Genomic DNA, 16487 nt, shown 5'->3' with positions numbered 1-16487 from the left:
GGTTTACAGCCTTATCAGGATTTCCTCAGCATTCCTTGGAGATGGACTTCCTTTCAAGACCTTTGCCTGATACACTTACCTGACTTTTCCTCCCACCTCCAAGCTCTGATACTAACAAACATAGTTTAACATTCAGCATATTCTTATCACCCTTCTCCCTTTGTCTCACACTTGATTTTATTTATTTATTTTTGGCAGAGGATTCCTCGCTTGTTCCATAGAGCTTTGAAAACAGATAATTCTTTTTAAATGTTGAGCCTTGTTATCATTTCCAGAACATCTTTTAGGACTTAGTAATTATGAAATCCAGCCTCTACTCAAGTCAACAGGAAAGTAATCTCAGATACATACTGTGAAGCTAAAAATATATAAGACTGAGGTTCTGCATCCCTGACCGTGACTAACACATACATTATTTTTACCACCAACATCTGGTCATCCATCCACTTGCTGATATAGGCTACTTTATAAAGCAAATAATTATATGTTGCCCTTAATGTAGGTGACAAGAAACAATGAGGATATAATTACAGATTGGAAGAAGAAAATACTTGTTTTGTTACTTTTTAAAAAAGGTAACATCTTCAGATCTTTAAAGACTATTTTGGAACTAAAGGGGTTTTCTCTACTTTGGAAAGTCTCTTGCTGTGTGTGTGTGTGTGTGTGTGTGTGTGTGTGTGTGTGTATGAGAAGGTGGATGAGAAATCATTTAGTTGAGTAAAGGACTCTTAGCTAGCTTTGTGACTGGGAAATTACTTAGCCCCAATTGCCTAGCCCTGGCTGCTCTTCTGCCTTAGAACTAATGCTAAGACAGAAGGTAAGGGCTTAAAAAAATGGAGTCAAAGCCCTTTCAAAATTTTAACTTGTATTTGCATTAATGAGTATTATTTTGTTTATGTATATTTTGCTTATGCTTATATGTGTTCATATATGTGTGCATATACATGCATAGGTATATATGTCTATGTGTGGTTGTTTAATTTTTGTTTGGGGAGTTGCGGAGGAAGTATGGGTTCATTAGTAGGGGAAAAAATCATCAGAGGAATTTTCATTGTTGGACATCATCACCTTGCATTTTACTTGTAGCCTTTTAAAAAAAACTCCTCACCTTCCATCTTAAAATCAGTAGTGTATATTGGTTCCAAGGCAGAATAATGGTAAAAAGCTAGCCAGAAGGGGTTAAGTGAGTTGCCTAGCTTCATACCATTATTAAGTGTCGAAGATCAGATTTGAATTCAGGGTCTCCTGTCTCTAATCCTTTCTCTCAATCCACTGAGCTACCTAGCTGCCCCATACTTATATTCTTATAAAACTGACTGCCACATAGAGACATCAGTAACTTGTCCCTAATTATATAGCTGGTTTGTGTCAGTGATTACATTTGAAGTCTTTTCTTCTTAACTCAGAAGCTTATCTTCTACCTACTATTCTATTCTTTCCCCATGATATGTTATTGGGGGAAATATCTAGTCTAAGAGACTAATAATTTTTTGGGTTCCAAACTGTGGTTATGTAAACTTCTGATTATTAGCTTTTTATGTCTCAGTTATCTGATTTATAACAAAGATGATTTAAATAACTTTTCTTATGAACAGATTAATCAACTATTTCTGTAAAAATTACATCAATTGATGCATACAGTGTTGTGTATATTATTAACCTTGTATCAGAAATTCAGAGGATTTAGGAATAACTGGGTAGTTCCAGAAAAAGCAAGCAGACTTTTCTTCTGAAGTTGAACAAAATTCAGAATGGCAAAGTTTTTAAAAATTTCTCTCAAAAAAACTCAACTCATACTGTAGAGTTATACTGGTAAAGAAAAGAAAGCCTACTCAATGTTTTGTTATAGAAAATTCCTGATGTATATATATAAATATATGCATATATTTATATATTTATCAAATATGTGTGTTTACAATTTTAAACCCAAAAGGAAGAGAATAAACATTTATGTAATATAGTGTCCACTGTGTGCCAGGATCCGTGGCATAGACCAGTGATTCCCAAAGTGGGCGCTACTGCTCCCAGGTGGGTGCTGCAATGATCTAGTGGGGTGGTGATGGCCACAGGTGCATTTATCTTTCCTATTAATTGCTATCAATATTAAAAAAATAACTTGCAGGGGACTAAGTAATATATTTTCTGGAAAGTTTGGGAACTACTGGCATAGACAATAATAAAAAGACAAACTTTTAATTCGTATACATATATATATTATATATATGAGTGAATAACTTTATGTGTATTTATTTGAGAGCTTTTTACAAATATTATCTCATTAACTAAAAATAATTATATAATTATTAGATGTGTCTTTTAATAAATATTCAATTAAATTTTTATTTGTAGAAAATCTATATTTTTGCTGTCAGTACTATATACTACACTTAACCACTTTCAAGGTGTTTTAATTGATATTTAAAATAATTACTTTGGTCACAAACACAGGATTTTAGCTGTCTTTAATGTTAAGTTCACTTATTTCTAAAATGGTACTAAGTAGTATGTGAGATTTAAATAATTAACATTTCTATCTCTGAATTAGATGAAGACCTAAAAGGGGTGCTCATCAAATTGTTAGTGATCTAAAGCTAGGACACATAGGTGATACAGGAAGAAAAGGGTCATGATCCAGAAAGCTCCCCAAAGGTCTTCCTTCAAAGACTAGACATCTGTTTACTGCTTCTGCCTTGGGGATTTTGAAGGCGTATGTGGCTGAAATAGTTGGTCTCTGAGGCCCTTTCCTTCTGAAATTCTGTGATATGATGATTGTTTTATAAGTTATGTATATAGAAAATTATATAGCTTCCTTTAAACTATCTTTTAAGTGTACTACATTTGATTAATCATATTCTGTGATATCAACTATAATCAAGAACTGTGCCTTTTTAATATTTATAAAATAATGAAAATGATCATTGAAATAATGATCTAATCTAGTAATTTGTCATATAACAAAAATTATTTAGTTTTTCTATTTAAAAAACAATAATATATTCTAGACATCATGGGAGAATGTGTAGAGAACTGGCCTTAGATCTTGGAAGACACTTATTCAATGTCTTCCTCTACTACACATTAGCTGATAATCCTGGAAAAAAATCTCTTAATTTTTCAGCATTTTTGGCCATTTCCCCCCTAAGACTATTTACCTGCATTTTTAGAGTAAGTTTCTTCATCTGGAAGTTACCTGTAGCAATAAAATCACAGGTAAAGTTCAGAACAGCTCATATTTATATATAATTTTAAGATTTTTAAAGTGTTTTTCCTTCACATATTAGATCTTTTAAATTCTGTTAATAGATTCATTTTTAATCTCTTTAATAATTTAGGAGGTCTTTCTCTCCCATTCCATCTTCACAAGTTATTCTTTTACAATTATTCAGAATAAGTTCTTTGAAGTTATATACAATAATAATTTTTCCAAGAAAGCTCATAGACCATAACAAAAAAGAAATTATTTTTAACTGATATGTACACTTTGTGAACAAATTTGTTATTTTTACAATGTCAAAGTAAAACATGTGTAAATAATATAGAAATTACATTTTCTTCATAGACATGAAAAATGCTGCAAAACTCAGTTTTCTATCCCTTTTCCTGCTATGATAAAAAAGTCTAGCTTTTACATAACTAGGTCACATAGTTATGATAATGGCAGTCATCTTTTCCCATCTTTATAGGCCAAATCCAGTGTTTCCCACTGTCTTGGTTGAAAACTAAACCTTGAGTGTCTGCCATTTTGAAAAAACTTCTGATCCCTTAAGAATGACTTTCTTTCTTAAATGGCTATTTCAGTTTCATCCAGTTTGCTCATATAGACATAGTCTATGTCTGCTTAGCTTGGGTTAGACTATTAGAACTAAATGCTAGGAACTGGATTTGAGATTTATGTAGCAAAGATACTGCCATACATGCCCAACCACCATCTTGCAAGAGCAATGACTGCCTAGCCTGTAACATCATATGCCAAATTGAGAAAATTAAAGCAGAATGTAGTATTTAGAGTAGTCAAATCAATAACCCCTTCTGGGTTGATACCAAAATAGCATATACATTTCAAATAAATAAAATTTCAGAATTTGGAATATTTAATGGAATAATAAAGTTGGAAGAGAATCTGAGATTATTTTGTCAAACTATCTTATAGACAAAGAAACTTAAGTTCACAGAATTTAGTAGTGCTGGAATTTGAACCTGTAACTTCTTATTCTAAGTATATTATGCTAGAGTAGTAAAAATAGAACCAAACAAAAAATAAAGAATATAAATTGTGGAAATGTTTAAACTTTTAGAAATAGAAATACTTAGTGCCTCAAAGAAATTAATAACTAGAATTAGTACTACCATCTTGCTTTGAGGTCTTATTCATGGTTTAGGATACATACTATGTTTGGTTATAAATGGCTTACGGGACGAAAGTTGGTCTTATTAGCAACCAAAGCACTGGTTAGTATTGGTTGTGATTTACTAGAAATAGTAGCCAAGAAAAGAAAATTTTTCCTAAGAGAAACATCAGAAAAAGAAGGAACAAGCAAATGTGTGTGACCTTTCTTCGATGGTGGGATTAAGACAGAGACCAAGCAAAGGCATTCAAACTAGAGGTTGGAGAGTCCTTTAAAACCAATCATGGATTGTTCCAAAGAACAGTTCAGTAATGCCTACACCATCTTAATAGCTGATTTTCTTGCCCCCGCCCCCATTCTAATTTTGGTTATTTTGGTGTCATATAAGCCCAGCGTGTATTGAAACAGCCAGCAAGATCTGACATCCTTATACATTTTTCTAATACTTTGTCTGAACTTTGAATTAAAGTAGGATTTAAGATGGATCTTAATGAACATTCATCTGTAGGGAGAACGTTTTTGAGTAATAACTAGAGGGCTAAAATTAGATGAAACAGTGGTACTAGAACAAAGAGAGTTAGGTATGTTGCCTTGGTTAGACATTCAGACAAATTCTGCTATTAGTGGTGGAATTCCAGAGTAGAAGAAAACATTTTATATGTTGTGTAATCTAATAATTATAGTTCTTGTTGAATGAAAATTTAAAATATTAGTATTTTGGTGTAACAATGAAGGAAATGTGTCTTTGTTTTCCAGGTTCTCTACAAACAGAAACATGATGCTGCCAAAGGAATATCAGATTATTCCCATATGAAGGAACCACCTGATATAATGCATGCCATGGAGACCAGCAAACATCAAAGTAATGTAAGAGTGTTTTGTTATCATTTGTCTGTGACACACATTGAACCATATCATGCCTTTGTCCCAATAGCATGTAAGTTCCTGGAGAGGAGCTACTACACATCTTCTTGTTTTTTTTTTCTCCACAGTGACCCACAGAAGCTTTCTGACCCTCACTAAGTCACTTACCTTTAGGTCTTTTAAGCCAGAGGTATTGAATTAAAAATGGAGGCTATTAATCCATTCGTTAGGATCTCTTCTGGCTGCCTAGACTTAGTTTTAAAATGTAGTATGTGTTTTTTTTTTGCATTTTTATTTATTTTGTTAAATATTCCTCAATTACACTTACAAAAAACCCCAAACAACTCTTGCCTTCTGTCTTAGAGTTTATACTATATATCAGTTCTAAGGCAGAAGAGTGCAAATAGCTTGATAGCTGGGGCTAAATAATCTGCCTAAGGTCCCACAACTAGGAAGATCTGAACCGTGGACCTTCCATCTCCAGTCTTGGTTCTTTAACCACTGAACCACCTATACCCCCTACCACCCAATTACTCATTAATTTGGTTCAGAGGCATTAGGGGATGTTGTCAGCAGCCTGCATGCTTGACCCTTTTGCTCCAAGCAACTCTCTAATGTCTAAGTTATAATGTAAAAGATAAATTACCAACCTGTGTTGGTGGGGGGCAGTTTTACCCCCAGGGAGTTCTCTATATCTGTGAGATCACCAGTCCAGGCTCTATCTCTATCCCTAGGGCAATAGGCAGTGATCTTTGCTTATAGGAGGCCCTTAATAAGTACTTACTTACTGAGCTGAAATGCATTGGTTCAATAATTAAAATACCAGATTTCTTTTATTTTCTTCCTAGGAATGTTTTGGTATATTCATGATAAGACTAATTCAGATACCTTTAATAGGTTGTTTATTCATTTAATCAACAAACATTTATAAGAAGCACTTACTGTGTACAAGTCATCAAAGATAAAAGGGCAAAATGAGAAAAAAAAATCCACCATCAAGGGGCTTACAGTGTATTAAATGGAAAAGATATGTCCACAGAAATGATGAGAGAATGGAGAGGCAAAGAGTAATAATAGCTAGCATTGCTATAATACTGAAAGTTTGTAAGGTGCCTTTCCAAACACTATCCCCTTTGATACTTGGAACAGCACTGGGGAAGGGGGTAGGAGATATTTTTGTTGTTTAATCATTCTTCAGTGATGCCCAAGATGTCATGTCTTTATGACTCCATTTGGATTTTGTTGACATAGATACTATAGGGTTGTTTTTTTGCCATTTCATTCTCTAGCTTATTTTACACATGAGGAACTGCAGCAAAAATGGTTGACTTGTCCAGTTGTTATTGTCCCATAGCAATACGTATCTGAGGCTGTGTATCAACTCAGGAGGATGAATTTCCCTGGTTCCCAGCCCAGTGCTTTATGCACTGCTTCATCTAGCTGTCCTCTTTTCATAGATGAGGAAACTGAGTCAGACAGAGGTTATACAAATTGCCTTTTATCACAGAGCTCAGTGTCTAATGCATTATTTAAAGTCAGAATTTCCTGATTCCAAGTTCAATGCTCTAGGTACTGTGTCTTTTAACTTCAAGGGAAATCAAATTAACTTCAAGTACTGCCTTGAAACCCTCTGATACGAAAGTTCTCTCATTTTGTTATTATGTTTCAAATTGCTGGAGGTTTTTTGGTTAGAATTTTACAAGATCTATCATTAAGAATCTCTTTCTGTGGGAGAACAGGAAGAAGAGAATGGGAAAGTCAGTTTGACAGAGAATGATCATACACTCTAGTTACATTGTAAGGGATGGAGACTAATTAGCTTCTTCTCTGGAAAGTTCCCTTGTATATTCCTATCAAGGAAGAGATGGTAGGAAGTAAGACCTCATATCCAAAGAACCCTTGGAAAGGACTGTCCCACTGATGAATTAAGAAATGTAAATTGGGATGAGGGAGGCATTCAGCAGCTGCCATTTATTATTTGAATGTCAGAGAGCACATACATTGTTTCTTTTTTTGATGTTTTTATTTTATTTTTTTTGTTTAAATATTTTATTTTTTTAGAAAAATTTTCCATGATTACATAATTCTTATTTTTAATTATCCCCTTCAACCTGCCTTTACCCCCCAACCATATCCAACATGCATTTCTACTGGTTTAACATGTGTGATCAATCAAGACTTATTTCCATATTACTGATAGTTGCATTTGTGTGGTCTCTTAGTGTTACATCCCCAACCATGTCCGCATCAACTCATATTTTTCAAGTGGTTGTTTTTCTTCCATGTTTCCACTCTTGCAGTTCTTCCTCTGAATGTGGGTATTGTTCTTTTTCATAAATCCCTCAGAAATGTCCTGAGCATTGTTGCTAGTATAGAAGTCCATTACATTTGGTTTTACCACAGGGTATCAGCCTCTGTGTACAATGTTCTCCTGGTTCTGCTCCTTTCGCTCTGCATCAATTCCTGGAGGTCTTTCCAGTTCACATGGTATAGGGAGCCATGCCTCTATATGATTTTTTGGGGTCCTGAGTGGCGTGGTGGCATAGGATGGTTAAGGCAGGAGAAAGAAAATGAGAACAACTAGACTAGTGGTTAGCCCATGCTGTCCCGAATTCTGCGGGCATGGAAATTTATTATATACTGATTTTAAGCAAAAAGGAGTCACAGTTGGTAAGGGGCAATAAATCACGCATAATCCATTGAAGTCTAAAGAATACAGATGCAAAGACAAATAGTCAAATTCCAAACCCCAATTCAGCAGGGGATAATTCTGGGAGAGGAAATATCCCAGGGAGATGCTCTCCAGTCAAATCCTAAAGGAGCCAGTTCTAATCTGAATATGCACTCTTATCTAATTAACATTTGTTAGGAAAGGAATCATTAACTCAGTAGATGCTGGTCTGCCACTTCAAAGCTCTCCAATAAGAATTCTAAGAAAGGTGGGGATCAAAGATTGAATCAAAAGAGGAGCCTCAGATTTTTATCTTAGATGGCCCATTCTGTCTGTCCTGACATGCAGTGCAGAAAAATCATACACACAGTTTTACTTGTCGATGATTTTGTAATGGGATCCAGATAAAATATCTGTTACAGACTCTGTTTCTCTAAATGACTCCTAATAGCCTCTTGGAGGGATCAAGTTGATTTTGGATTAACCTACCTGCTGGTACCAGAGCTTTTCGGGGCTCAGGTGACCAGAACCAAACACAAAGACTGCCTCAGTCTGGATTGGTCATGTAGGGAATCCAGATAACAGGCCCTAAATTTGATCCTATTTCTCCAAAGGCTTTAATACATCGAACGGCTTCCCACAACATGGGATTCCTCCAGTTTATTATTCCTTTGAGCTCAATAGTATTCCATAACCAGCATATACCACAATTTGTTCAGCCATTCCCCAGTTGAAGGGCATCCCTTCATTTTCCAGTTTTTTCCCACCACAAAAAGTGCAGCTATAAATATTTTTGTACAAGTCTGTTTCTCTATGATCTTTTTGGGGTACAATCCCAGCAATGCTATGGTTGGATCAAAGGGCAGGCAGTCTTTTATTGCTCTTTGGGCATAGTTCCAAATTGCCATGCAGAATGGTTGGATCAGTTCACAACTCCACCAGCAATGCATTAATGTCCCAATTTTGCCACATCCCTTCCAACATTCATTACTCTCCCCTTCTGTCATTTTAGCCAATCTGCTAGGTGTGAGGTGATACCTCAGAGTTGTTTTGATTTGGATTTCTCTAATTATTAGAGATTTAGAACACTTTCTCATGTGCTTATTGATAATTTTGATTTCTTTATCTGAAAATTGCCTATTCATGTCTCTTGCCCATTTATCAATTGGGGAATGGCTTGATTTTTTTCATACAATTGGTTTAGCTCCTTGTATATTTGAGTAATTAGACCTTTGTCAGAATTTTTTATTATAAAGATTTTTTCCCAGTTTGTTGTTTCCCTTTTGATTTTGGTTGCATTGTTTTTGTTTGTACAAAAGCTTTTTAATTTAATATAATCAAAATTATTTATTTTACATTTTGTAATTTTTTTAACTCTTACTTGGTTTTAAAATTTTCCCTTTCCCAGAGATCTGATAGGTATACTATTCTATGTTCATCCAATTATCTTATAGTTTCCTTCTTTATATTCAAGTCATTCACCCATTCTGAATTTATCTTGGTGTAGGGTATGAGATGTTGATCTAAACCTAATCTCTCCCATATTGTTTTCCAATTTTCCCAACAGTTTTTGTCAAATAGTGGATTTATGTCCCCAAAGTTGGGCTCATTGGGTTTATCATAGATAGTCTTGCTGATGTCACTTACCCCAAGTCTATTCTACTGATCCTCCCTTCTGTCTCTTAGCCAGTACCATATCGTTTTGGAATGATGCTTTATAGTAGAGTTTAATATCTGGTACTGCTAGGCTACCTTCCTTCACGTTTTTTTCATTATTTCCCTTGATATTCTTGATCTTTTGTTTTTACAAATGAACTTTGTTATAGTTTTTTTTCTAATTCAATAAAAAAGTTTTTTTGGTAGTTTGATAGGTATGGCACTAAATAGGTAAATTAAATTTGGGTAGAATGGTCATTTTTATTATGTTAGCTCATCCTATTTATGAGCAATCAATGTTTTTTCAATTGTTTAGATCTAGTTTTAATTGTTTGGAAAGTATTTTGTAGTTGTGTTCGTATAATTCCTGTGTTTGTTTTGGTAGACAGATTCCTAAGTATTATATATTGTCTAGGGTGATTTTAAATGGTGTTTCTCTCTCTTTTTTTGCTGTTGTGATGTGTTGGAGATATATAGAAATGCTAATGATTTATGTGCTTTTATTTTGTATCCTGCAACTTTGCTAAAGTTGTTGATTATTTCCACTAACTTTATTTGATTCTCTAGGATTTTTTAAGTAGACCATTATGTCATCTGCAACAAGTGATAGCTTAGTCTCCTCATTGCCCATTTTAATACCTTCAATTTCTTTTTCTTCTCTAATTGCTACTGCTAGTGTTTCTAGTACAATGTTAAATAATAGAGGTGATAATGGGCATCCTTGTTTCACAACTGATCTTATTGGAAAAGCTTCTAATTTATCCCCATTTCATATGATGCTTGTTGATGATTTTAGATATATACTGTTTATTTTTAGGAAAGGTCCTTCTATTCCTATAGTTTCTAATGTTTTCAATAGGAATGGATGTTGTATTTTGTCAAAGGCTTTATCAGCATCTATTGAGATAATCATGTGGTTTTTGTTTGTTTGCTTGTTGATATGATCAATTATGTGAATGGTTTTCCTGATGTTGAACCATGCTTTCATTCCTAGTATAAATCCCACCTGATCATAATGAATAACCCTCGTGATCAATTGCCGGAGTCTTTTTGCTAGTATTCTGTTTAAGTTTTTTGCATCTATGTTTATTAAGGAAATTGGTCCGTAGTTTTCTTTCTCTGTTTTTGATCTACCTGGCTTTAGAATCAGTACCATATTTGTATCATAAAAGGAATTTTGTAGAACTCCTTTGCTTATTATGTCAAATAATTTGTATAGTATTGAAATTATTTGTTCTTTGAAGGTTTGATAGAATTCACTTTTGAATCCATCAGGCCCTGGGGATTTTTTCTTAGGGAGTTCTTTGATGGCTTGTTCAATTTCTTTTTCTGAGATGGGATTATTTAAGTATTCTATTTCTTCTACTGTTGTTCTAGGCAATTTATATTTTTGTAAATATTCATCCATCTTCCTTAGATTGCTATATTTATTGCCATATAGTTGCGGAAAATAGTTTTTAATGATTGCCTTGATTTCCTCTTCATTAGAGGTGAGGTCTCCCTTTTCATCTTTGATACTGATGATTTGGTTTTCTTCTTTCCTTTTTCAAATTAGATTGACCAGTACTTTGTCAATTTTGTTTGTTTTTTTCAAAGTACCAGCTTCTAGTCTTATTTATTAATTCAATAGTTCTTTTACTTTCAATTTTATCGATTTTCCATTTAATTTTTGTAATCTCTAATTGGGTCTTTAGTTGGGGATTTTTAATTTGTTCTCTTTCTAATTTTTAATTTGCATGCCCAGTTCATTGATCTTTGTCCTCTCTAATGTGTTAATATATGCACTCAAGGATATTAATTTTCCACTGAGTACTGCCTTAGCTGCATCCCACAGAGTTTGGTAGGATGTCTCATCATTGTCATTCTCTTCAATGAAATTATTGATTGTTTCTATGATTTCTTATTTAACTAACTGGTTTTGGAGAATCATATTATTTAATTTCCAATTAGTTTTTGGTTTGCCTGTCCAGGTGCCCTTACTAATTATTATTTTTATTGCATTATGATCTGAGAAGGTTACATTTATTATTTCTGCTCTTTTGCATTTGTTTGAGATGTTTCTATGCCTTAATACATGGTCAATCTTTGTGAATGTACCATGTGTAGCTGAAAAGAAGGTATATTCCTTTTTGTCCCTATTTATTTTCCTCCACATATCTATTAACTCTAATTTTTCTAGGATTTTGTTCATATCTCTTATCTCTTTCTTATTTATTTTTTGGTTTGATTAATCTAGATCTGAAAGAGGAATATTTAGATCTCCCACTAGTATGGTTTTACTATCTATTTCCTTCTTGAGCTCTGCAGGTTTTTCCTTTAGGAATTTGGATACTATACCATTTGGTGCATACATGTTGTTATTTCCTCATTGTCTATACTGCCTTTTTTCAGGATGTAATTATTTTCCCTATCTCTTTTAACCAAATCTATTTTTACTTTGGCTCTGTCCGAGATCATGACTGCCACTCCTGCCTTCTTTTTCTCATTTGAAGCCCAAAAATTTTTGCTGCAGCCCTTCACCTTAAACCTGTGTATGCCCATCTGCTTCATATGTTTCTAATCCACTCTGCTATTTGCTTCCATTATATGGGCGAGTTCATCCCATTCACATTCAGAGTTATAATTATCAGTTGTGTATTCCCCAACATTTTGGTATCCTCTCCTAGTTCTACCTCTTCTTCTTATGCTATTTCCTTTTAAACCAGTGGTTTGTTTTAGACCAGTCCCCCTTGTCTCCTCCCTTGAGTTACTTCCCTTTCCACCCCCTCCATTATTATTCCCCTCTTTTTATTTTTTAATCCCTAATGAATTCCTTCCCTTCTCCCCTCCCTTTTTTGACCTCCCCACTTCCCTGCTCCCCTTGTTTGATCCCTTCTGACTTTCTCAGTAGGGTTAGATAGAATTCTATATCCCAATGGATATAGCTATTCTTCCCTCTCAGGATTAATTCCACTGAGAGTAAGGCTTAAATATTACATCTTAATGCTCTCTTCCTCTCCTTTTTATAATAGTATTGATCCCCTCCCCTTTCCATGCTCTCTTTGTGTGGTATAGAATATCCTATTTTTCTTATTCATTCCAGTTTCTCTTGATACTGTCTACTATTCACCCCCCTTTTTTTCCCCCTGCCCTGTCTCATCTTAGATCATTTAGTGTTCCAACCTCTCCCTGTGAATAATTCTTCTAATTACTATAATAGTGAATACAGTTTTTGAAAATTACATGTAACGTTTCTCCACATAGGAATACAAATAATTTGATCTTATCAAGGCCCTTAAAGAGGTAAATTTAAGAATAAGAATTTTCTTTCTTTCCTCTCTGTTTCTTATTTACCTTTTCATGTTTCTCTTGTTTTATTTTTTGTGGTTAGATATTGAACTTTCCATTTAGTCCTGGTCTTTTCTGTGCAAATACTTGGAAATATTCTATCTTGTTGAATGCTCGTACTTTACCCTAGAAGTATATAGTCAGTTTTGATGGGTAGGTGATCCTTGTTTGTAGACCCAGTTCTCTTGCCTTTCTAAATATCAAATTCCAAGCTTTGTGGTCTTTTAATGTGGAGGCTTCCAGGTCCTGTGTGATCCTGATGGTGCCCCTTGATATCTGAATTGTCTCTTTCTGGCTTCTTGTAATATTTTTCTTTTACTTGGAAGCTCTTGAATTTGGCTATTATATTTCTGGGGGTTGTCTTTTCAGGGTCTAGTGTAGAGGGTGATCTATGGATCCTTTCAGTGCCTATATTGCCCTCTTGTTGTATAACTTCAGGGCAGTTTTGCTGAATAATTTCTTTTAGTATGGAGTCCAAATTTCTATTAATTTCTGGTTTTTCAGGAAGACCAATGATTCTCAGATTGTCTCTTCTAGGCCTGTTTTCTTGATCTGTCAGTTTCTAAGTGAGGTATTTCATGTTTCCTTCTACTTTATCAGTCTTTTAACTTTGCTTTATTTGTTCTTTCTGTCTTGAGAGATCATTGGCTTCTAATTGCCCAATTCTAGCCTTTAGAGACTGGTTTTCCTTTTCAATCTGGTCTATCTGATTCTTTAAGGCTTCCAGGTGGTCATTTCTGGTCTTCAATTTGCTTATCAATTCATTTGATTTCTGACCCTCACTTTCCAATTGCAAAATTCTGCCTTTTAAACTGTTATTTTCTTGCAAGATCTCTTCCATCTTTCTCATAATCTCAGATTTGAACTTTTCAAAATCTTGTGACCCATTTTCATTTTTTTTGGGGGGGAGGTGTCTTTAATTGCTTGTCCTCCTCTGTTTTCTCAGTTTTTTTTCTCTGCAGAAGGTATCAAGTGTTTGAGCTTTTTTCTTGGTCTTTTTGTTTATTTCTTGGGTCTTGATTGGCATCATTTTATTTTATCTACCAGAAGTCTGAGTATGGCAATCTGATTTTCTTTGTATGGAGTTAGGGAGCAGTTTTTGTCTAAGGCTACTTTGTGAGTCTCTTGGCTTCTCTGGGCACCCTCCGGGAGTCTCTGGTCTAGCTGTTTTCAGGATCGAGCTCCTGTGTTCCTAGCCAGCTGCCCAGAGCCCAGAACTTGGCCCACACTTGCTCCTCCACCTGAGATTTCCCCCTGAGTCTGAGAGTGCTGGGTGCTGCTGCTGCCTCTCTCAGCCCCACTCCTATGTCCAAGGTCTGAGTTTTCTATCCACCTTGGATCTCGGGTCTTGCTGCTCTTAGGGGCAAGCTCCCAGTAGTGCTAGCTAGCTGCCTAGGGGCTAGACTTTGTGCCCTCACTCGCTCTAACTCTGGAGCACAGCCTCTGCCTCTGGTACTGTGGGTTGGGTGGAGGAGGGGTGATCCGCTTTTGTTTGGTGGGAGCTATTTCCCCCTCCTTATAGCCTGGAAGTGCCCAAATCCCATGTACCTTCGATACTGTGCCCTACTGTGGGGTCCCTTCTTTCATCTGGATTTTGTTTTCTTGTCCTTTGGAGGTATGCTATATCTGTTTGTAAGGAGAGAGAGTCACCCTGCCTCTACTCTGCCACCATCTTAACCCAGAACCAACCATTAACTGTTTCTATAAAGTAATTTATAGTACCAGTAACCTAGAAGGACTGATGAAGTTCTATATGTCCGAGAGGAAATTATATATCTTTCAGCGAAATTAAATCAACTGATTTTTTTAGTTTATTTATATTTCCATAGAAAATGAAGGTGATGATGTTTTATCTTTGAATATAATGCAAGAGAACCATGACTAAAAATTCTGTGTCTTGCTTTTTGTCTCTCTCTTTATCTCTCTGTCTTTCTCTGTGACATCTCCTCTTATCTTTCTCTCCATTTCCGTCCATTTCCCCTTCTCCCTCCCTCCTTTCTAAGCAATCCCTTGGTTTTTTGGTTCTTCCCAGACATCAACCCTCAAATGGAAGATGCAGGTTCTCATAAAAAGGCTATAGTAGGAGTTTTGGTGCAAGTCAGGAGAATAAGCAAAGAAGGGAAATATGAGTGTTGTCTTCTGATGGCAGTGTAACAATGGCAACAGCTTGTGTTTGCTATATATGAAATTTATTTTTTCAAGGCCATAAGATGACTTCTAAATGGACAAGCTAGGAGATGTATGACCGTTTTTAAAAAATCTCCAACACTATAGTAGTTAGAGAACTGAGAAAAATCAGCTTGCCAGGAGGAAGCATGGTCCCTACTCACACCTGCCTTATTTCTACTTAATTGAGTTTTAAAATTGTTATGCTCTATAAAGTTAGATATAGTATAGAATTATATATATTTTATCATCAAATATTCTGTTTGTCAGATTGAATATTTTCTATGAATATCTGTGTGTACCTTGTTCTTGTATTATATGAGTTCTTTTTATTTGAGACATGGGGGTACACTGAAGGCCACAGAAGAGAAAAGGGGGCCTTTCTTAGAGCAGGGTTGGGACTGCCACCCCAACTTGTTTCTTTATTGGAGAGTTATTAACTCTAACCTGGGGCCATAGGCACTAGCCAATCCATAACTATGCTTACAAATTCAGAATGACTATGGATGTAGGCCATATTTTATAAATTTGCCATGAAAACATTACTAATGTTACATTTTACAGATTCAGAGATATACTTGTGACCTGCTGGGGCTTAATTTTCTCTTATCTAATATCTCATCATATAGAACTCTGATTTAAGTGTCCCAGTCATAAACCTCAACAGAGGCAGTCTACAGCAGTTCTCTACTTTGGAAGTAGTCAACCAGCATTATTAAATCAGCATAAATTAAGGTTAAATAAGTATCTGGTGAGATTTTACTTAAATTTAACTTTCTGTGTCAGAAAAATAAAAGTTATTTTCCAATTATGGGTTAAAATTGATAAAAAATAATTTATGATTAAAAGCTATAACTAATTATGTAGTTTCTAAGGCATAGTTTATAGAAAATTTCTACCCTATGGTGGTATAATTTAATTGCTTTACAAAATAAAACAAAAACAAAAAATAACTGCTAAAACTACTGAAGTAAATAAAAAATACAAAATAAGTTTTAATAAAGTGATACAAAAGTTGGTAATCAAAATATAATTTATTTCTGTGATGTGCTGCCATCAGTTCATAAATAGGAGAAAAATGAAAGAGGCAAAACTGTTTTAAAGAAAAATCTGGAGTTTCTAAAGTAACTAGATTTTACAAACAATGGTATAAGAGGCAATGTTTTAGGTATAGTGGGTAGACTTTCTAGATGAACTTTGAATGATAGGATTTAGGGGAATGAAGGAATAAAACTTATTCAATGAAATTTCAGTTATTATTATTTTTGATTCATACTTTTAAAGGCTTACTATTCTAATGCCCAAGGGACTAAAGGAATCAGGGAAGAAAGCTCTTTTATCCACCATTCAATACTCTTTACCTAGGGGAGGCAAGATGTATGTTTACCGAGACTCCTCTGCCAACTTAGTCCAACCTTTACATGTAGAGTTTATACAAATAATAGGATTAGAAAGTA

The 16487-nt window shown here is 34.8% G+C and overlaps 1 protein-coding gene across 3 annotated transcripts in view; it reads left to right on the top strand.

Annotated features, from left to right (window-relative positions):
- The window catches only part of NEBL (nebulette), a 463434-nt gene that overhangs the window by 334799 nt on the left and 112148 nt on the right, over positions 1-16487 (top strand). The window contains exon 5 of one of the 3 annotated variants that reach the window (XM_044679717.1): positions 5103-5213. The exons of the other annotated variants lie outside the window; for them this stretch is intronic. Within the exon in view, the coding sequence (XP_044535652.1) occupies positions 5103-5213 (111 nt within the window). The remainder of the gene's footprint in view (positions 1-5102; positions 5214-16487) is intronic. 3 annotated transcript variants of the gene reach the window in all.

Source organism: Gracilinanus agilis, chromosome 5, assembly GCF_016433145.1.
Source record: "Gracilinanus agilis isolate LMUSP501 chromosome 5, AgileGrace, whole genome shotgun sequence".
Lineage (NCBI taxonomy): Eukaryota > Metazoa > Chordata > Mammalia > Didelphimorphia > Didelphidae > Gracilinanus > Gracilinanus agilis.
This window is presented reverse-complemented; position numbering and strand designations above follow the sequence as displayed.